Source organism: Pungitius pungitius, chromosome 1 (assembly GCF_949316345.1).
Source record: "Pungitius pungitius chromosome 1, fPunPun2.1, whole genome shotgun sequence".
Taxonomy (NCBI): Eukaryota; Metazoa; Chordata; class Actinopteri; order Perciformes; family Gasterosteidae; genus Pungitius; species Pungitius pungitius.
Window position 1 is genome coordinate 7,205,507 of NC_084900.1, and position 22,563 is coordinate 7,228,069.

Below are 22,563 nucleotides of genomic sequence, written 5' to 3' on the forward strand. Positions count from 1 at the left end.
ACGGAAAAGTCCTTGTTATGGCAGTTGCCTGCACTGCGTAAATATCCTCAAGGAAAGCACTAAATCCCCTCAAGCTGCAGGGATGTTGTACAGTAGCGCCGAAGACATCCATGAAGTGTCAAATTAACTCCTTTCCCCGACTGTGATAAACGTTTCAGAATTTGCTCGAAGGTGTGGTGTCTCAGCGCTGCTTTTTGTTGTTGTTAAATCTTTGCTATAGTTCATTTTGCATCCTAGCAGAGTTCCATCAGAGCCAACCTAGAACACAATAAGGACGGCCTGCCGTCCAAATTCCTCCTTCTGAAAGGATGCGGTCCTTCATCGCCCGTGGGATCGTAAACCTTTGAGCTCGGCCAGTAAAATGCACTTTTATCCCTGCCCTCAGACATGGCTTCAACATAAATTATTCACATTGCTCTGTTTGCCCGAAGTGGGGAATTGAATTTGAGCCCAATAAAATGCTGGCACAACACAAATTGTCTGTGATTCATAGTTGAAGCTGTGAATAATATAGGTGCAAAGAGGCCAAATGGCCTGTGTGTTCTCCTTGGTGGGTGAAAATCAACAGGGAGGCAAATATTTTGAACTAGAATAAGAACACAGCTGACTTGACAGTGAACAAGACGCCTGTGGGGTTTTTTTTTTTTATGAGGAGCTGATGTGTGTTGTGCTCAGAGTTAGATTAGTGAATACATGCTGAGGTCATGAATAAGATCAGTCGAGGGACTTGAATAGATTGTATACATGAATCAAGTAAATTGTTTAGTATGGCTTGAGTTGAATGGGTAACTTTTTCAACCGGAACCATGTTTTTGTGTGTAAAACTTAAAAATTGTTATTTAAGCACACTAAAAGTGCTTGTTTTGCCATGACACTCAATTGATGAGTCTCTGTGGTGTTGGAGGACAAAACAAAAGTAGCTTAATGTCCTTGATATCAAGGCTGAATTTGCACGCAAGTTCTTTGAATTTGATGGACGCAATACTTATTTGTTTCAATGTGGATGAAGCGGCAGGCACTTTCAATGGACGCTACGTAACATAGACCCCCTAAAACAAGGAGGAAACAGGGTCCAGGGGGAAAATACTCCAGTCACCCTAAATGCAGAGTGAGGGAACATAACAGCCAGCATGTGATTATTAGACAATGTATGTACTAAGTTATTTGAGTAAAATAGTATGTGTGACAAAAGCAACGCGTTCACTCTTTAACCACAGCAACAGATTGTATCTGCACATAGAAGCCCAACCTTTTCCTGTGCTGATGACGGCCAGCAGATGAATCATGTCAGCCCACACATGCACAAGTCCCCTTGAAATGGACAAGTATTTTTGCACTGTTCAGTCAAAGCAGATGCACCGCCACCGCCACGAGTAGCTGTGTCACGGTTTCACAAGCCCACTCACAATCCCAGTGACGGGCACTCTAAAAATTCAGTGACCACCTGCTATGGGAATGCATATTTTAAGTTCTGGGGTAAAAAAACAAACAACTAAACTGCGTATGGGAGATGTAATGAAAGACCAATAAAGAGTTAAGAAAAAAATGCTTGAGGTACAGATTTACTCAAAAGAAACATGACTGTACCTCCAGTGCCCTTCTAAATCACTGGCAATATCTTATTTCCAAAGTCCATCATTATCACAATATGACTGATCAGACTTGCAAAGCGAGGGCAATGGGTATTTGCATAGGTTACACCCATAGGCGACAAAGCAGTGGTGGTAATAAGGGCCTCAGCACGTGAGGTGACTACGCCGCAGAGCTGCAGGACAGTAATGTTCTAAACTCTTGTCAAGGTCAAGACATTAAAGAGACTGAAAATACATTTATGACGTGCTGCAAAAATTCTAAACTCTGCCAATCCGCCTTTTGTAATGAAGGCCACGTGATTGGTGTTTTCTTCTCTGCAAGAAGAGCTGCCACAGCCTACACTGAGCAGCAATACAGGGTGAAATTAAATTTTTTTTCATAACAAAAAGTTTACCTTTTTTTTTTTTTATCCCCTCTCTTTTTCATTATCCCAGAGATGTACTCACCCGATCCAGTCCCAGCTTGTAACGCTCAGATTTGCTGTGCACACAGATCGTTTTGTTAAAAGGACAAGTAATTGTGGGCGAGTAGTGTGCTCTGATTGCCTCCGGGCCTCTTCAAGACCAATTTGTCTGGTTGTCACTTGAGGTGCCGGGGCTCAGACCTCTGCGTGGGGCGGGCGGGGGAGGGAAATCACATCCCCCGTTTCGTGGGAATGCGCTCTGCTCGCGGGGTTCGCTTTGGAGGAGTCGTTTCTGTGCGTCTTGTATCATCAGGTAGATTCATTTAGCAGCTGAAAACATCAAAAAATAGATTTCCCTCGTTGGAAAAAAAAACCCCAAAACAAAGATCAATGGGGCCTCTGCTGCAAAACCTTTATTTACTCTGCATGATCCAGAGAGAGTGAGCAATTATCTTAATCGGCACAGCCCCCTGAAAGCATTATTCAATATGCCGATACTATCCTTCCACACGAGGCGCCGCTGCGATAAACAAACAGTCTCTAACAAGCGTGGCTGTGTCGGGCTTAATGGAATTTCACACATCCCGTCAGCGTCGTTCTCCAAGCGACACGTCGCCAATGTGTTCGTCGGCGAGGCCGCCGCCTCCCGATCCATTCGCAGAATACCTTTCGACAAAATATAGAGCACTTAAGTGGAGGAAACACCACCTGTGTCTTGCCCTTTCAGAGCAGTCTCACTTACAGTTACACATTTTTCATGTGTAATTAAACATGAACCGAAAAGGGTACTATCATTGAGCATGGCGCCATCACGTCCCCGAACCGGCGACAGAACAATGCTGTTAAACCTCTGGTATCAGCTACAAGTGTGACGACACCACAAAGGAACCTAATTACTCCGGCCGAGGGCCTTCTCAAGGGGGGGTGGATGTTAGGACACTGCTTTCTGTGGCCCTAATAGCCCTCATCCTTTGGTCTGGTGAGGCATGAGGATTAATTCATTGATAATCTAAATTGCTGTACCGTACCATTAGCGGGAAACAGGTTTTGTCGTCATAGTGACGAACCCACAGAGAATAACAACAGAAACATACAGTTCACCCAAGCTCCACGGCACTTTTAGTCAATCAACACTTCCGAGCGGGCCGTTCTCAGCAAAACACTTTGATTATCTCATAAGACTGTACTCGGCCAACACACAAAAGTTATCAACTAGCAAAACCAAGCATGAAGTAGCTACAGATCTAGTAAATCAGAATCTCAGAATGACATCCCCCAGGGACACACGATTAATATCAACCTGATATGGTGATGAACCAATGCACACCAACAAGAACAGTAACAATTCAATCAGTGCAGAACACTGAAACATGATCCAATAAAAATAAATTGTTCAGAACCTGGAGATGACATTTAAGAAAAGGATGAGCACTGCAATAATTAAAGATTCAAACGGAGTCTCGTATTCCAGTAGATTACAGTTAATACTTTGCTGAGCTCCAAATCCACGTATGGTGGGAAAATAGGGCGATGTATAAAACCAGTGCAATAGCAGAGACACAAGAATAACCCGCTTGCTGGTGACTAATGCCTTTCGTAATCCCTAATCAAAATCCATCAGTGTCTGATTACACGCACAATACCATTGTGCAGCAAGGCAGATAAATCCAGCCTCACACACCGTACCGCACTGAAACCCCCACACCGCTGCATGACGACAACACGAGCCTCCCGGAGATGGTCCCCCGTCTTTGACAGCGCTTTCCATCAACACAGTGTGGAGCTCACTGCTTCAATTGCAGCCACTGAGAGGACATTGGCACTGTGTATTTGCCCTTTACGTTTGAAGTGATTTCTCACAGCCAAAGTAAAAGGACGGACTCTAAGTCAGGGCGTTAACTCGAATACAAATTCATGAAGGGGCAATCTGAGGTAGGAGTAAGTTAAAAGTGTGCATGTGTGTCAATTTGATTGATTGGTTTTTGTGCCCTTTTTCAATCAAGGATTTCACAATAAGAAAGTTGGAAGAGTGATATTATTACAGCTAAGCCAATACTTGCTGAGAAGTCACATACATAAATGCATGCAATACTCCGCAATTTAGACATTTGTTGCAACAACGCCTCCAGCCGGTTATTTTGTATTCACAAAAGGGAACATTTCACTACATTGCACAGCAAGTGAAATGTAAATGTCGAAGACAGAGGGGGGGGGGGGGGGGGGGGGAACTACCTGCTGTGATGTGATGGTAATGATACAATAAAGGGCCGCACTTGCTGCTGGGTTGATACCCCACTGCTCAAACCTCATTCAAATGTCTTTTGAATTCCTCATTAATGGCACCAAACAAACACAGTAGACCACATGTTGTCCTCTCCAACATCAAACCCAAGGGTTATACTTTATTTGATGTGCGGCCAATCAGCAAATCTCTCATGCAGCTGTGGGCACATACTTGTGGTGGTATTCACAAGAAATTAATCATAAAGGCTCGCTGTATAATTTTTTTTAAATGTATTCATTTTCTATCATAAACCCTCAGAAACATTAAGCTCTTTTATCCTGTGTACCATTTCAGTATGCCTGATGCATGTAGCCTTGCATTGACTATCAAAAACATCTTACATGTCGTGTGGAGGGTTTCCTTTCACTGAGCATTATCCAATGCTATAATAAATTAATAGTCAACAGGTAGCTGTTTTGGGGGTAATAACGCGGTTAAAAGCACACAGGTAGCCAATGCCTAAATGGAATAAAAGGGAGGTATGTATACATTATTGTATATTTAGACACAAGTATATATTCCAAGAGGCAACAGAGTATAAGAAAATAATATATTCACACAAAAGCCAAAGTGAACTCCATCTTTATTTGCCATTTCCAATACCATCAAATAGTATTAATCCACAGAACATTTCTATCTTTTGGGGCGTTACCAACCAAATGATAATGATCCAAAAAAATGTGAGGTGTCTTTTTTTGTGGGGTAGGACAACAAAACTTAAATAGGGTTTGCCAATACTGGCCAGCTCACATAGCAATATGTGAATTAGTGGAGAATTTATTATAGCACTGGTAAAAGTGAATGGAAAAGTCCGATAGTCTGTCTGACCTGGTCTCATCTTTCACATGATCATGGGACCCACAACAGTGCGTTGCGTCAACAATAAACAGGAAACCATTTTCCAACTGTGATGTTAAGTTTTAAGTCGACACGGTCACATAACATGACTAGAAAGCAGAAGATTCAAACTGACCCCCGAAGGCCTGTTTATGCCAATGCTCTGAATCTCTACTGAGGCAGGAGTGTGAACTCAAACGTATCTCCCGCCTCAGTAGATAAACCGTTAAATCTAAAGGAGAGACATCGGAGCCGTTTTCAACCAAATGGTGCAGTGAAAATGGTGCATCACAGCATCCGCCACACAGATCTGAGGAATGTAATGTGACCCGGCTTATTTATGGCTTTCTCCGTGTCTGCAGAAGCTGAGCCCAGGAATCCGTCAGGGCTTCACAACGTTATATTTAGGATCGTATCTGGGCGAGTGATTGAGGTGTGCGTGACTCAGCGCCGACACACAACAGAAGGTAACGGTTTAAAAGGATGAAAATCAATTAAAAGCACTTTTTGGGCTACTTGTTTGTTAATATTGGCATGGAGGAATGGGTTGGCTTCTCTATTGAAAAAAAACTGCCACTGAGGAGAATTATTTTTCCGGCTCATTCCCTGGCATCAGGCAATACTTTTCACAAAGGACAAGAATGGAAACACAGGAAGCAAATATTGCTTTGTCTGCATCTCTATTTACTCCCTCAACTTTTCCATCTCCACACCGCTGACTCAGATGGGTTTACCCTAGCAAAGCTCAGATTACACGTTACAGGAAGCCAGCTGATATTGTTTTTAAGAGATTGCGACTGCACACGACAAGAAAGGAATCCCCAGGTTGAACAAGAGAGGAGAGCAAAAACAGATCGTTATGGTATAAAACTGTTGTGCTACGTTTCGGCATCGGATCGATTACTGAAACTGGCTTTCCTGGATCGTTATTGTCTCACCGTGACTTGACGCCTTTTCTTTCTTGTACACTCTGAATGCAGCAAGGCTCCGATGTAGTTATGTAGTTATTATTACAGACTAAGCCACACATAAATATCTACCTGTTTGCACTGTCCTGTAGGCTGTTGGGTGATATGTCCTGACCAGGTTAGAGTCATTCTCAGCAACATTCTCAACAACACTACCTGACAGTGAGAAATATGAAGAGCATCACCTCTCTTTGCAGTTTTTTTTCTTGGGTGGAGGGGGGGGGGGGGGGGGTGAAAACCTGCGTGTGTTTCCCCTTAAAAATAAGGTTACAGAAATCCATGTGGCCAATTAAAATCATTCTAATCCAACAATAATATTCACACAATCAAATCAAACCAACACATTATCCGGATGATAAATAGCTCTAAATACACTTATTACCATTGGAAAATACAATTTGTATTTGTGTATACAGTGTATAACCGTTCCCAGAAGAACAAGAGCGATTTCTTTTGGGGGCAGTTAAATTAGATGTAATGTGTCAAGCCGCCCGTACCAGACACCAGACTGGTCAGTGTGATCTGTGGAGCGAGGCCGACTGGGAGGAAGGCCTCGGCCGTTTTGGCGAAGCTCTGTGATTGCTGAGGCGGAGGTACTGCACAGTTAACTTTTCCTCTGTTGTTTTGCATTTAAATTGAATCTGCGACAGGCTCGGTGGAGAAGGAGACTGAGGAGATACAACAACTTGCTTCCCCCCGGAGGACGCGCTGTTGCTCGGTGTCTCATACATCACCTCCTCTACTCTTAGCGACATTCCCACGTTGAGCTGCATGCATTTGATCGGGATTTCACAATGTCATTCTTAAAAGAAAAAAGCCCAGCAATCCGTCTTAGCTACTCCACAATGGGATGTGTACTGCGCTCCCTCTGGGCTGTGCATGTTTAGCTTGGATGGGAGAAAAATGCACCGGCTGGAATATGCCACCAATCATTTTAAAAGATGAAATCGGTTGTCTAAATCAACAAAATCTATTCATAAATGTATCATCTCACCCTGCAGATTCAACATAGCAGTCTGTGTTCACTGATCAGCATAACGCTGGTAAAACTCCATTGTAGAAGGTCACCTGTACGGTCTGTGGTGAAGTCCGAGAAAATAACTTGTCATTGATGATGTCATTGTGAAATCACCTTGAGCGCTGTGTTGAAAATGAGGGCATTTCTCAGGCAGAGTGATTCTGATTTAAAAAAAAAAAAAACTAAAATGGGTGTAAGGCCTCTAATGTCTAGTACCAGTTTTGACCTATTGCCAAATGTTGCAATATGAATACATCTGCCCAAACAAGTGAAAAACCGCAATGTGTCAACTCAGTACTAAAAACATTAGGCCTGCTCCAGGTAATCGATCAATTCATTTGCGCCTTCAACTGCCCCAACAGTGGTGTCAGACGAGTAAGATCCTTCTTGTTTACACCTGCCCCGAAGTGACCGATTTAGCCGGCTAAGTAATGGGGCGAAAGGTGGATCTGTCCGCAGGATGAGGAGATACAGTAGAGCTCCATTTTCTGCATGGCCGTCCGTGACGAGCTGCGGCCGAGAGAGTGACTGATTGCAGCGGCTTGGGGAGTTGATGGGGTAAATGTATCTGGGCTTAATCCTGGCCATGACGCCCACAGACCGGGGCGGTACCGAGTGGCTGGGGTGTAGTGCCCTTGACTTTGAGCTTATATTGAGTGACGAGGATGGGCAGCAAACATCCTGCTCGCACAACACCACATTGCCCTGTGCACCCTGCACACCGAGCTGGGTCACACGGCCCTCGAGGCCATGCCGACTACGTGCAATTATATTGCAGAATAAAGCTATTATATTGCACACTATTCATCAGATTGTGGAAAAATATTTTTTTTTAAACAAGGAAATGTATACAGGACAACTCTTTTGACAATGAACATGCAATAGTGATGCCATACTGCAGCTATTTCACTCTGCAGGGCCTTTGGAGGCAATAGCGTGGTATGTGACACAGAAAGGAATGCAAGGTGCTCCTTCTCCATCAGACTGTATATGAAGTGTACGTGTGCTGGTGCGTAACGGTCTAACTGTGTATATGCATGTTCTCCATCATTAGCTAACCTTTTAGCTCGCACTCTCTTCATCAACGAGACGCGAGGGACAAATAAACGGGCTCCGGTGTGACAGTAGCCAACAGTAATAAAGACGTTATACCATGTTTGTACTACCTGTCTTGATCCAAGATGCACACACATGGCACACTTTGTTTACTTGGTCCCTGGGAATGATTGGATTTGTGAATTTTGCTTGAAATGCTTAATTGCCGAATAACATATCCGGGCTGCTCTTGTTTAGCTCGCGCCTGAGCATCGAAAGAGTTGTGCGTTGCCTTTTGTTGGCAGGTAGCAGGCGCAGGGCTGCAGTCACAGTAATTGGAAGGTAACGGACCGTGGAGAAGACTTTGTCTCCCGCTTTGTGCAGAAGGAGCTTTAGTTTTTTTTGTGGAAACACAGCCAGGGCAACTGACAAAAAGGCCTCGACAGGAAATTAAGTGATTGTAAAGTATGCAAGAGGAGATAGAGTTGCGGAGGGGACAAATGTGATAATAAGGACAGAGAATTAACAAGGAGGAAAAGGGTGGGAACTTTTTTTAATTTGAGTTGAACAATTCAAATAATCACTTGAGGGAGAGTCGGAGCAGAGAGCAAAAGTACTTTGGTTATAGAACAACAATGAGCTAAGAAAACAAGCAAACAAATTAAACTTATAGTGCCTCATCTTACAGGACCAGGACAGGTTTTGTTTTGTCAGTAATTTTGCAGTTTTAGCTTTGGTCCCCTGAGGTTACCCCTTTCTTATTTAATACCTCGCATAATCGTGAAAACAGAGTACCAATTATACTGCCTTGTTTGTCCTTTCACTAGATTTTCTTGCTGCATTGAACACAGTCACACCTCGTTCATCACAGCAGCTCTGTAACTCAACCATGGTCACCAAACTAAAAATAACCTCGCCATCCTTTCCTCCTCGGAAGGACGCTCATTTACAAACATTAGCCCAAATGGGAAATCTGATTACGTGGGCAAGCAAGGCTGAATTTAAATGGAGTGGCACACGAGATAACCAGAGGCAAATGTAGAATACAAATATAGATAAATAGAAAAAATAAGGGGAGAATCCAATTTGGGCAACTTGGGGGGGGGGGGGGGGGGTGTTGTTCTGATTGCAGTAGAGGCGGTCGATAAAAGCACAAGAGCAACAAACTCTGTTAATGGGTCTACCCGTTGGCGCCCCAATCTACAGGCCTTCATGTACCTTTAATTGGGTTCAAACGCATTCATCTCAGCAATAGTAACGGTGTACAGTACACTCAATTCTGATTGGATTCCCCCGACACAAAGCATTAATCACTTTTTCTAGTGTGCACCTGACATTTCTAGGAAAAGCTCCTCCAAATAAATTATTCATTTCGGATTTACTAATCAATAACGAGGTACAGCATTGATGCAATCATGACTGACACTGGAATTCCTTCGCAAAAAAGGAGGAGGAAAAAGGGATTAAGTGACCGCATTGACGTTGGTGTTTTCCAGGGAATTGATGGAGAGATCCAGGGCTCTTTGGTTCCACAACGGTATTGGATGTCAACAGAAGTTCAATAGGACAAATATTTTCAGGGGCCGGGACTACTTGGGGTATGGAAATGGGGAGAATCTGGCATGGCGGCTGGTGTCAATCCATCCCAACTACGAGTCACACATAATTCAGGTGGAACCAGTTCTCGTTCCCTACAGGCTAAATGGTGACATTCAGTTTTGCAGTAGTTAAACAAGCCGAACTGTTTTTTCAGGGCTTTGCTACTGTATGACATCCAGGCGATGGAGCCAAGCACTGCGTGCACGGAGCCTACGAGCCGAAGAATCTCGGCTTTTGTAGTGTTGGACGGCCAAACAGTAGCAGAAACCAGAAACCGGGAACCAGGAAAAAGGCCCCCCGGCCGCTGTGAAACGGAGAGACAAGTGAACCGGGCCTGCCAGGAAGCTGATATGGACAAAGAACAACTTCTTTCTCCCCTTGCCAAAGTCAGTGAACCTCGGAAAGGGGTCACGGTGGAAGGTTAAAAGAAAAAACGTGTTACCGGATGACGCTGATATTTGTTCGCCTTTTTTTCCCCGATTATGCAAGAGGCTGGGCAGATGTCCTTTGATGTTTAGGATCCCTATACAGTCTTCCTCATAGTTAGCGGTTGCTCAGAAGGGAAAGAAAAAAAAAAACACATTTGGCAAACTAATGTAAAGAGAATAAACGATATACAACAGTTGGAGAATGTCTCCATAAAAAAAAGGAGCATGAAAAGTTAGAAATAAACCGGAACTAACCAATCAAGTGTTGCACAGTAAAGACATGGGCCTTATGCAAGTGTCACGCTGTGAAGTCTGATGTTTGTCAGGTGAATTCAGCAGATGCCATGTTGGCTCACTGGTTGTGGAAGAAAACCATATGAAAGCCATCTGTTATCGTTGCTTGACCAAACACTGTGTGCGCAAATGTTCCGCTGCAGAAAGTATAGCGCTTTGTGCCTTTGGACATCGTGTTCGATTCAGGAAAAGAAGACGCCACCGAGCTGCAGAAACAAAATGAAGAGGAGCTTTTGGACCCCCCCCCCGCTGGGAGTTTTTTTTTTCTTTTATGCACATGATTCAACAAGTGACTCAAAAGGCTGTTCAAGGTTTTAAGCTTTTCAGAAGGACAGGCAACTACTGACTTCAAAGCCCAGCTCATGATACATTTCATTGTATCATCAATGTCCTACAATCAACACTTTTTGTGTACAGCCTTGTAGAGTAAATCAAGCAGTGTTGAATAGAAACTCTTCATTTGCCGTTCAGACTGAGGACACCGCTTTGATGGACATGATGCCAACCCAACCTGCCTGTGGGTATCAAATATTCAGTGTTTGGTCAAGGACTATGGGCTTTGAACATGCGGCCCTCATGGGACAGCTGGAACATGACCTAATAGCCATCAGGGAACTAAAGAGAGAGACAAACAAAGACGGGTCCTCGCGTCACTGGGCACGCGCGCTGGAAAGTCACTGAGGGAATTTTTTTTTCACAGCGTTGTCTCGTGTTCATGGAGTGGATGAGTACCTCCACATCTCAACTTCATATCTCGTTTCTTTTGGTTTCTTTGGCAGACCTTCTTTCAACGGTTAATCACTGTAGAACTTGGGAGGCTTTTTCAATAATTCAAACAGACGTATCGGTATCAAAGCGGTAGATGAAAAGGGCCATTTGTAAAGTCACTTCTCAGACTGGTACTAGTCTTAGTTTTCAGACATCCCTGTCTCAAAGGACCACCTTCTGCTCCAAAAAAAAAAAAAAAAACATTTGAGGGAAATCCCAATGAGAGTGAATGTTTTTTTCAGGCAGACCCAGGGCTGAGCCACAGAAACGTGACACAAAGATGATGTGAATTGAAGTGACCTTTGAGTGCTGAAGGACAGCTGGCAGAAACTCCAGAAGAAAGGTCGTACGAGCCTCTCTGCTCGCCATGTTGCTCCTGCAGTCATGACCCAGACGAGCCGCCTCACTGAACTGGTACATACAAAACTCCGAACAATAGGACATTTGGGGACATTCTGCACTGGATAAAAATAAACCAAAAAATCTATTTAGGTAATTTAGGAATAAAAATGTAACATCTCGAGGGGAAAGAAAGCAATGCTGGTTTGACATTTACTGCATCCCTGCGCAAGCAAAATGTAATCATTTGCAAACTCTGATATATTAAGAGTCATTCCGCATTGTTCCATTATGAAAAGCGAGGCCAAGGAAACCCGTATTATCAACTGAGGATAAAAAAAACTTGAAATCAATAAAAGCAAGAAAGGAGAACTTTTAACGGTTGTTCCTTATTTTTTATAAAAAAAGGTGAGTGCAGGTGGTTCTGAGGGGAATTCTTAGAAATAAGCTCCGTCTCAGATACGAGCGTGTGAGCCTGTGCTGATGTGAAGAAAAATGATGATGCATTACAGAGGCTGGGATGCCTCACAGCCAAAACACTGCGAGAAGAAGCAAACAGTGAAGACGCAGTGAAAGACTCGGGGGCATTGCACCAGAGGGAATGGTGCATTGCAAAGTGATCTAGCTGCACAGGTAAAAAAAAAAAAAGACCCGTTTGAAGACGCCTCACTGACCAAGTGGTGCTGACTACATAAAAGAAGTTAGCAGCATCGATCACGCCGCTTTGAGATGTCCTTGTGATCCCCGATGGATACGCCGGTGACTCTCTGGGCTCGTCCGGCCCGAGAGGCTGCGTCGGAAAATGCCGGAATAGATGGAAGCCTTGCTTTTTCGACGTGTGGCATATTTGCTGACACTGCTCTTCAGACATTGACTTGAAAGATTGGTTTCCTTTCATTTTCCCGCTGCAGTTGGGACAATTCAAGGCCTCCTCGGCAGCACTGGTGGTTTGAATACAAATTCTGGGCTACTCTGCTGTATCTCCTAACCAGTTGCAGTGCACAATAATAAAAGTTTCTGTGCTAACTAAAGACGTCAGATAAATTATTGTGACTCCACATCAGTCCCGGACATGTTTCTATAAATACAATTGTAGTGGGGTCAAAATTAGACCTTAAGCATACTTATAGATAGACCTTGTGCTAAACCAACGCACACGGTCACAAAAAGGTGTTTTTTGCCGGCCTTGGCCAGCGATCAATGACATCTCAATTAGAATGGTCTGCTAATTGACTCCATCCATCACTCTCATCCCAGCGTCACCCAAGTATTGGAAAGCAGCATCGCAGTGGTCAAACTGCATTTATATTAATGTGCTGCACAGGCAGCGTAAATGAATACGGAGTTCATGGAGAAATGGGTCCACTCGAGCAGAAATTGTCTCGTGAATGACTTCTAATGCGTTCAGGAATTGTGTAAGTGTAATGTCTTCCACTAATCTTTGGTGATGAAGGATTTACGAGGTGTCCCAAACATAGGTTAAATGCCCCAACATCTAAGATTGCTCCCTTATGCTGACATTTGAGATCATCCTCTGGTGGGCCTCCAAGGATGGAGAGTAGGCTTCAGTACTGCTGGGTCAAGGTTTTTCTTTCTCTTTTTGTCCCGAGGTTTATAAATCACCATATAATAAATTGACCAATCCAAACTAATAATGTTAAGACAATAGGATTAATTTAAAAAAAATGTTTTTCTTACTTTGCACATGTACAGCAATCGTTTTGGTCCACAGGGAAATATGTTCAGCTTTGTATTTGACATGATCAATAATTAATGAGGGAAGACGCGGACACTACATTTTGCACACAAAACAAACCACACAGCGGTGTCCCAAAGCTACTAGTACACTCAAGGAAATTATTACAAATTATACTATATTTCATCATGTCAATGCTATGGGAATTGCAATATGATCTAAACGAGCCAATGGTAGCTATGGAAACTAACTGTGGACTCCCATTTGGGCAGACAGAGTAGATGGATTTCTCCACACTTGGCATCTCTTGGGTGCCTTTATTCATTGGTACAATCCACACCTTTCATAGGGCAGCTCCTTCAATAGCTGCCTCCCCCCCCCCCCCCCCCCCCCCCCCACCCCCTTAATTTCCCTCTCCCACGTTCGGTCTCTGAGGTCAAGGAGACTGTAGTCGACTACGCGCGTACTGAATTGTTCTCCGCAGTGTGTCAACCGTCCCCCCTTTTTGACGAATGTGTTTCTCTCTACATACAAGTGGAGGGAAAATACATTTCAGGTCTCACATGTACAGCGACATGATTGGAATTCATTAGCATGCTCATGTAGCACCTCTCCGGGGCTTCGCACCACCTCGCTCGTGAAGCGTGATGATCAACAACTAACTTGACAGCGAAGCGCCGTTAATTGCGAAACAAGAGCCACGGAAGGCAAGGGTGTCAATGTTTTCTACTAGTGTAGTCACATCATCTCTGGAGCCCCACCAGAAATGTAAAAAAAAAAAAAAAAAGGCACAACGTGTCCTGTATGGAGCAGGCATAAGTAATGGCAACTCGGCCTCAATGTCATATGTAAATAACCATAAGTGCCAGTTTGATGCATACCAGTAATATGTGCCAGATATGCGGTACTGCTGCTAACCTTACCCGTATCCACTGTAATCCCAGACTTGAGTCTATGGGAAGGATTTCAGAAGGTTTCTGCATCGTTTTTTTTTTGGCTTCTGAGAAAATCTGAAAAGCGTCACGGTCCAAACAATCAGGCGCTGGAAGCGTGATGACTGTCAGACAGAGCTTCCAGACTCTGGTTTGACAAATTATTGTCAAACCAGAGTCAGGAAGTTTGACTTTTTTTATGATGGCACATTTGCATCTCGTCATAAACTGTACTTTTATACGCACAAATTATAATGCAGAGAAGATAATAAAGTCACAACACCTTAGTATGGTTTGCAGCCATAAATATACACACATCCTAATACACTGCGATGCATTGATGTTATGGAAGTGTCCCAACCAAAGTTCTGTGTCCAATGTTAAATTTGCAAGGAGCCACAATGATCACAACAGAATTCAAGTGGAGAGGTTCGACCAAACCGCCAAAATGACACACACCAAAATCTCTGCGGATTTGAGCGGACAGAATGAATGGAGACACGGCGGGGAGCCTCTCGGAGCCCTCCGGGAGCCTTACCGGTGTTAAGCGTGCCCGTGACAAGTCTGAACAGGTACTGTGCGAACTTGAAGATCTCCCGCTTGCACCTTTTCCTGCAACTCATCTTTTCTCCTGGGAGGGAAGGTGCTTGGAAAGGTCAGCACAAAAGCAGTACGTTTAAAAAAAAAAAAAGAAGAAGAAAAAAAAGAAGAAGAATCCAAGGAAGACTTCAACTTGGACAAAGTCCCGTGACAGGACGAATGTCCTCTTCTCTCTCTCCTCCGGTTGTCCCTTGTGACTGCGTGTGGCGGGAGCAACGATCATGAGTGAGTGGAACGCAGTGGCTACGGGCTCACGTGTGTGTGTGTGTCTGTGTGTGTGTGTGTGTGTGTCTGTGTGTGTGTGCGTGCGTGTGCGTGCGGGCTTGAGCTGCTCCAGGGTAAGGCTGCCTGATGTTGAATGCTCCTTTTTGTCAGGTCATTAGTATTTGCTTACCAGCGGTTTACCTCCTGCTCTCTTGGGAAGGATCAGGGCATCTCTCAGTCTCTTTTTTTTTTTTTTTTTTTAAATCGTCCTCCATTAACTCACTCCTTCTCTTCAGACTTTTCCTTGCAACTCCTCTAAGCAAACTGGCCCCTGCTCTTGTTCTGTGTTACAACCGAGTACCCTGTTGGCTTGACAATACAGTGGTTATCCAAGGAGTCTCTGTATCGGTCTCTCTCTCTCTCTCTCTCTCAGACACACAAACAAACACACTCCCACTCCTGCTCTCGTAGTGTGCCTGCTGCTCGCTCTACTCGGCACCATCTGTGGATGTTTTACACTCACTGACGGTTGCCATGGAGGTGTGGTCTGATTGGCCCGAGAGGAGGAGGAGGAGGAGGAGGAGGAGGAGAAGATGAGGAGGGATAGAAAGCACACGAGGAGGAGGAGGGAAAAGATGTAAAAGGAGAAAGTGTCGACCAATGAATCCGCATCGAGTACTTTATGGGCCAGCCGCATTATCTGTAATTGAAGGATTTCAATGCATCACACTAATGGACCATGAATGAATGATTAAAATATGGGCTCTTGAGAGGGAACGTGTTTGAGGAAGTGATAAAGAACATGTTTGCTGCAGACAAAGGAAGAGGAAAGAGAAAAACTGCAGTGCCATTGTTTGTGAGATTTCTTATGACCAAATGTCAAGGACAGTATAAAGACTGACAGGCTACTCCCAGCGATGACTTTAGAACCAACCAAGTGCATCTTCTCCACTCATTAGCCCAAACTGTACCTCAATTGTACTCATCTATCAATGCCAAGCTCTCCCAACTGAAACGCCGGTCATTAACTCAAACCTTTAACCGGCTCCCCTCGTGTTACTGCAGCAAATTTGCCAAAGAAAACACAGACTTGTTCACATTTTTCACACCATCAGCCTGACTGGTATAAAAAAAAAAAAAAGTATTGGCTTAAATTTGAAAGCGGGTTGATATTCCGCAGGTTACCTGACAGAAAGCCGCTCTACTTTGGGGAATCCTGCTCCCTGTACGGTTCATTTCATCGACTTTGGCAGGAAACATTTAACTTAAGTAGGCTTCTCAGCTTAAGCATTTGTGTGGCTGAAACGACAGTGTTCACCCACATCTTTTATTATAAACATCTCCGATAGCATATGGTAATTCAAGAGACAGTGATCTTTAAAAAAAAAAAAAAATGATAAATGAGTGCAGACCCTTCACCCTCTGCAGTCTAAGTCTGTCCCACCCAAAGAGCTGACATGTTAACCTTAAGCTGTTGTTCCTTCAGACACCTTTACAGTTACACAATTAGGACACAAGTGACATCCCCCGAGTGTGTGCCGGGTCCGTTTCTTTGCAAACTCGCTTGCAGAACCACATTTGGTCCATATTCCATCCACCAAAGCCCTAAGAACACTTTCAACATCTCTCTGAGGTTTCCATTTCCAGCCATGTTTCCGCTTAAAAAAAGACAAACCCAACAACCCTGTGGTGACATCCATGCCCGTCACCTGGGAGCAGCTACAGTGTGGTGTGTTCAGGACACGTACCTGTCCTGAGCAGACTAAGTCCACTGAGGCTCGCACTGACTCGCTGGTTCCGAGGTAAAACAGATGGCGTACTGCTCACTCGAGTGACCTGGCAAACAAACACTGACCCGACTGACTGTCTTTTTGTTTCTGGGAAACAAAGCATTTGACTGAAAGTGCAAACGTTTCTCACACAAGCTCTGAAGGCCTCCCCGTCCCCCGGTTTAGTGTAAATTGTGACGTGTGGAACATATCGCCACATTCCAAGTCCATATAGAGTCAGGAACATCTCTGAACACGAGTCACGTCCACCTTAATGAGCATGGCTGAAAAGGCTAAACGGAAAGTCATACGGGGGGGGGGGGGGGGGGGGGGGGGGCTGGCGTCACCACAAACACAGATGCTCAAATCTTGAGGGACGTGTGTGATGGCAGGAACTTGAAAATGTATGTTTTGATTAAACAATCAATACGTGATGCATTAGAAATTGCACCCATCAAGGTGTAGTGACAGTAATTGTAAACTTCAAACACTCCTTTAAACCTCCCAGAGGACTTCATCCAGTTTAGATGGACCTGCCCGCCCCCCCATTGCTGAATGAAATCCAAATCAAACTAGAACGGCATGTAATAATTGAAAATGTAAATCCGTCTCTTTAACCCTCACTGAAGCTTTCTAGAATATAAAGTCCCCAAAGAAACGTTTCAGTCTTTCCAGACTTTGATGGAACATGAGCTTTCTCTTGTTGCACCCTGCATTAATGACATGAAATGGGCTCCACTCGAGGAGAAGTTGACAAGTATATTGATCCATCTAGAAAATAGTACCTGCAGGTGCTGGGGGGGGTGAAAGCCACCATTACTACCAAAAGCCTTTTTTCCCATCCTCCTGTGGGGAAAACAACTTTATCGGCTGTAAAACTGCAAACATGGTGGCAAAGAAGTCCTCTGTAAAATGTATCCATGCTAAACAGCAGTACAATATCTGCTATTAAATATTTAACTGCAAAATGGAAAAAGAAGCAAGCTCTGCTGTGACACAAAGCACATCTGCAGAAATAAATGGAAAAACTGTCTTGGAGTCCATGAGAATCAAAGTGCACGATACGTCGCAATCACTGCACACCAGGAATTGGCAGCTTCGGGGCAAGTGTGTCCAGTAAATTAAACATCAAGAGCCGAGCTGCAATCTATAACCCGGCCGTCTACAGTGGAGAGATCTTGACTGCTCCACCTACTCATCTTACCGTGCTAGACAATATCCAGGAGAGCGTCTGGACAGTTGTTGTAGAGCAGGACACTGTCTGTGGTTAACAGTCCGATTTGTACTCTATTTGCCGAAGGATACCTCTCCATCATTCAGCTGTGTGCATTCTGGGTGGGGGGGGGGGGGGGTTCTGGGCCTAATGAGGGATGCTTATTATATCAAAACAAAACTTCCCCTTTTTGACAGGAAAAAAAATAAATGGAGACGAAAAGTCATCCACACAGCAACCAAAAGCCTCGTCAAACCCCGGAGGCACAGTATCTGCAGGCTCATTACACAGGTGGTGTGTGCGTGTAACGTCCTCCGGTACCTGAACATATCGTTGAACACCAGCGCGCACGCGGTGACGAACGCTATCTGCAGCGTTTGGCATCAACAGTCAGCTCAGTGCAGGAGCCTACGGAGGATGAGCAATTTCATTCGATGAATGACTCGAATGACGAAAATGTGATTTTTTCTGTGGATTAATCACGAAAAGCCAACATGTAGTATATGAACACCGGGGCCAACTCCCAAACAAAAAAACAAGAAAAACAGGCAATTAAACAAAAGCTCCCCCCCCCCCCTCCCCCTGAGTCACCAATGCCTCAGTACAGGACATTCTGCCCAGTACACATAGAGCGAGGATCCACATTAAAAAAACCTCAGGATCCGTTTTGTTTTATACGGTCTTGTGTAGGAAATAAATCCCCGGAGAATGTGCTGCATTAACATTCCTGCTGCCGAGGATTTCAAGAGTAACGGGGGAAATAACTGTAAACGATAGATATATCCACCCAAGACCGAGGGTGACGCTTTCAAATTCGGAATTCGGGAACAGTGCGGCCTGGGCTCTCGTCCCAGAATTGCTGACGGCGTACGCGATTTCACGAGCCTCCGAGAGACGCCACGGCGGTAATTTGATGCATCGTTGCCAAACATCCACAATGACAGCGAAATGGGAAAATCTCACAGCAGAAAAAGGCAGACCTTTGGAGAATAGTGGAACAAATAAATATATAAACACTTTGTAAAAGTGACCAGAATGTGCTTTCGCAAAGACTTTTTAACAGAGGCAGTCGAAACCACGATCATCTTGCAGCAGAAAGCAAATGACACCATTTATTTTTATTAGTGCTGGCTTTAAGCGAACGTCATGCGCAGCTTTCGTTGCTCTTGTACCGAGGAGGAAAGGATGGGAGGGCTGTGGGGTTTTACATTCATGTCTGGCTCATACTTCGTCAGGGTCAAGCCAATAAAAAGCGGGAGGATGGTGCACCGCAGCGCTCTTCTCCCCACATGAAGTTTATTGTGTTGCTCAAAGGCATATTACGACTGCCAGAGTGAAGAAACAAAAACACACTCTGGATTGTTGTTCAGGTTTCCCAATGCCAGAAACGCAGGGTCTGCAGTGTGGAACCAAGCGGGACCACGGAGGAGAGCCCCGCCTCGGGAGACGCCGGACACTCTCGCCCGGAGCTATCAGTCACATGGCTGCCATAGCAACCGTCGTGGGGACAAAGCACACAGATGTGGTTATTGGGGGAGAAAAAGGTTGATCGATTTTGCAAAGCTTGTCGTTAGGAAAAAAGGTGGGCCCATTTGTTAACAGCTTAATCCGAGAGGGAAAAAAAAAAAAGGACGGTGCCTGGGGGGGGATGTTTGGCTTTATTGATGATAAAGTGCCCCATGAAACAATTAATGCTGCATCTTCTTTGCAGATCAAGGTAGTCCTCTGGGTATTAAAAGGCGAAGGTTAGACTCGAACAAACGCAAAATAGGATTCTGGCTCACAGACAGATCAATGAAAAAATAGATAATAATCATGCTGACTAGACAGCTTTTTACCTCAGATTTCTAAAGTGAATTAAATAAGTGCAACTTAAGATTATTTTTATATCCAATGAGTCCGATTTTTTTTCTTGATTGTGCTATAACATGTAAGTAAGACATGGTAATTAGGTTTCCCTAGAGCCCAGGGCCATATCGTTTTGTGCAATTTTGATTCGGTGTCGTACATGTACAGAGTACTAAGCACACATTAAACGCGCACCCAACGCATCCCATAATGCTGCTGATAAGAACCATATCAAGATCAAGGAAAACAACATGGCGCTTTTCTAAATGATAACGTCAGCGCTGGCTGTGACAACGCAGGGTGTCACTGCAGATAAGAGCCGGGGTCGATATCACGGGACAGTAATGAATTGCGTATGACATCAGTGTCCTAATGTCAACAGAACTGCTCCGTTGGGACACTGCTCAAAAGCAAATAGGATGCCTCCTACCACCGAAACCCATTTGCAGTTTGTGTGCACTTTAGAAAGCACTTAAATGCATTGTTTGAACAGCGTCTTATAAGATAATTTGGGATTGTCATACTAAACACGGCAGGTTTGAAATTGCATTTTCTTTGAATACTTACCAGGATGCCCACTGCAGTTACTCTTCATTGGCATTCATTACCATTTTTTAGAATGAGGCATTTTATAAAGGTCATTATGGGAAAAAAAAAGAAAGTCCCCTCCATTCTAAATCTGCTGATGGGATACTTCTAAGAGCACAAACCTGAAATGCAATCTCACTTTTCTCCAGGTGAGAAAACAGTACTGTAAATCTCTTTCATTACTCCTCCAATACAAAAGGTTGGCATTCAATCTATACTCCGACTGAGGCTTTTTGGGGAGATTAAGGCCGACTCCAACAAGACACTGATGAGGCAACTCGCTTTGTCAGTCGATTTAAGACCTGGATTGGGAACCTTATTCTCTGAGAAACTGTATTAATACCGTCAGATAAGCTCTGCTTACATACTGAAAGCCTTAAAGGCGCATTTCTGACCTTGTTTGGTGTTTATTTTGTCCAACACAAGGTAGGGTAGCTACTCTTTAATCACCTCTCTGAAAAGGTCACATGCCCAAAGTGACGCCTGTTGGTTTGACTGAGTTTTGTCTTAGAGTGACGGAGGTTTTTCTGACCCTGAGGACTTTTGGTCTGAGACCTGATGCCTTTTTGTTTGAATCTGAGATCTGAGGATGTCCCAACATGTGATAGACACTTGAGCTTTTAGAAGCCTTTCTCTAAATCCTTGCGAAGAACCAACACCTCACTATGGCTCCTTTAAACAACGTCCTTCATGCTCCCTGCAGCAAACATTACATATTGTAGGGCCCCGCTGGGCGATTATGAACGTCCTGAGGGGACATAAAAGTTGTATAAAGTTTAATCAGACATTTTAGATTGCTCCAGTCTTTTTGAGCATGCTATAGTGAACATAATGTGCTGTTCTAACATCATTAGATGCTATCTGTATGTGACAGAAGGGATAACGTCAGTCTCGACCACTTAGACTGCATGCAGCTCTTAGCTCTCAGCCTACATCTGTTCGCAGTGCAGTTGACCCTCTGCGTAATTGGCAAGCTCAAAACCCAAGAACATGAGTCTTGTAAAGTGGGTGCAAAGACGTTAATGCATTGCACCTGTAGCTCGATAATGCATGCAGGTCAACTGATGCAACAATGAGGTACAATTTTGGAGCAAATGCTGAAAGCACTTAAATGTTCTTGAAGGAACCGACTGCTAATGAAGCCATTTTACTCGAATTACAAACAATGGTGCATGTCCAAAGTGGCCAAAGTCTATTTCACCCACCGGGAACCCCTCATTTATATCCACCGTATTATAAAACATATAGGGGGTAAAAAAATAAAAATAAGAAAAGAGAAAGCTTGGCTGATTCATAGGATCTAATTGAAATTAGTACGTTTGTGAGCGAGTCCATTAGAGCCGAAACAAGTAGTCCATTAGATACTATAAGTGATTAATACGTTTATATACACTCACCGGCCACTTTATTAGGTACCCCATGCTAGTAACGGGTTGGACCCCCTTTTGCCTTCAGAACTGCCTCAATTCTTCGTGGCATAGATTCAACAAGGTGCTGGAAGCATTCCTCAGGGAGTTTGGTCCATATTGACATGATGGCATCACACAGTTGCCGCAGATTTGTCGGCTGCACATCCATGATGCGAATCTCCCGTTCCACCACATCCCAAAGATGCTCTATTGGATTGAGATCTGGTGATTGTGGAGGCCATTTGAGTACAGCGAACTCATTGTCATGTTCAAGAAACCAGTCTGAGATGATTCCAGCTTTATGACATGGCGCATTATCCTGCTGAAAGTAGCCATCAGAAGTTGGGTACATTGTGGTCATAAAGGGATGGACATGGTCAGCAACAATACTCAGGTAGGCTGTGGCGTTGCAACGATGCTCAATTGGTACCAAGGGGCCCAAAGAGTGCCAAGAAAATATTCCCCACACCATGACACCACCACCACCAGCCTGAACCGTTGATACAAGGCAGGATGGATCCATGCTTTCATGTTGTAGACGCCAAATTCTGACCCTACCATCCGAATGTCGCAGCAGAAATCGAGACTCATCAGACCAGGCAACGTTTTTCCAATCTTCTATTGTCCAATTTCGATGAGCTTGTGCAAATTGTAGCCTCAGTTTCCTGTTCTTAGCTGAAAGGAGTGGCACCCGGTGTGGTCTTCTGCTGCTGTAGTCCATCTGCCTCAAAGTTGGAC

General features: G+C 44.2%; 1 protein-coding gene across 2 annotated transcripts in view; it reads right to left on the bottom strand.

Annotated features, from left to right (window-relative positions):
- kcnip4a (potassium voltage-gated channel interacting protein 4a) overlaps positions 1-22,563 on the bottom strand; it is an 88,310-nt gene that overhangs the window by 44,712 nt on the left and 21,035 nt on the right. The window contains exon 1 of one of the 2 annotated variants that reach the window (XM_037477719.2): positions 14,733-15,514. The exons of the other annotated variant lie outside the window; for it this stretch is intronic. Coding sequence (XP_037333616.1) covers positions 14,733-14,817 — 85 coding nt within the window. The 5' untranslated portion in view covers positions 14,818-15,514. Of the gene's footprint in view, positions 1-14,732; positions 15,515-22,563 lie in introns of those variants that run through there. 2 annotated transcript variants of the gene reach the window in all.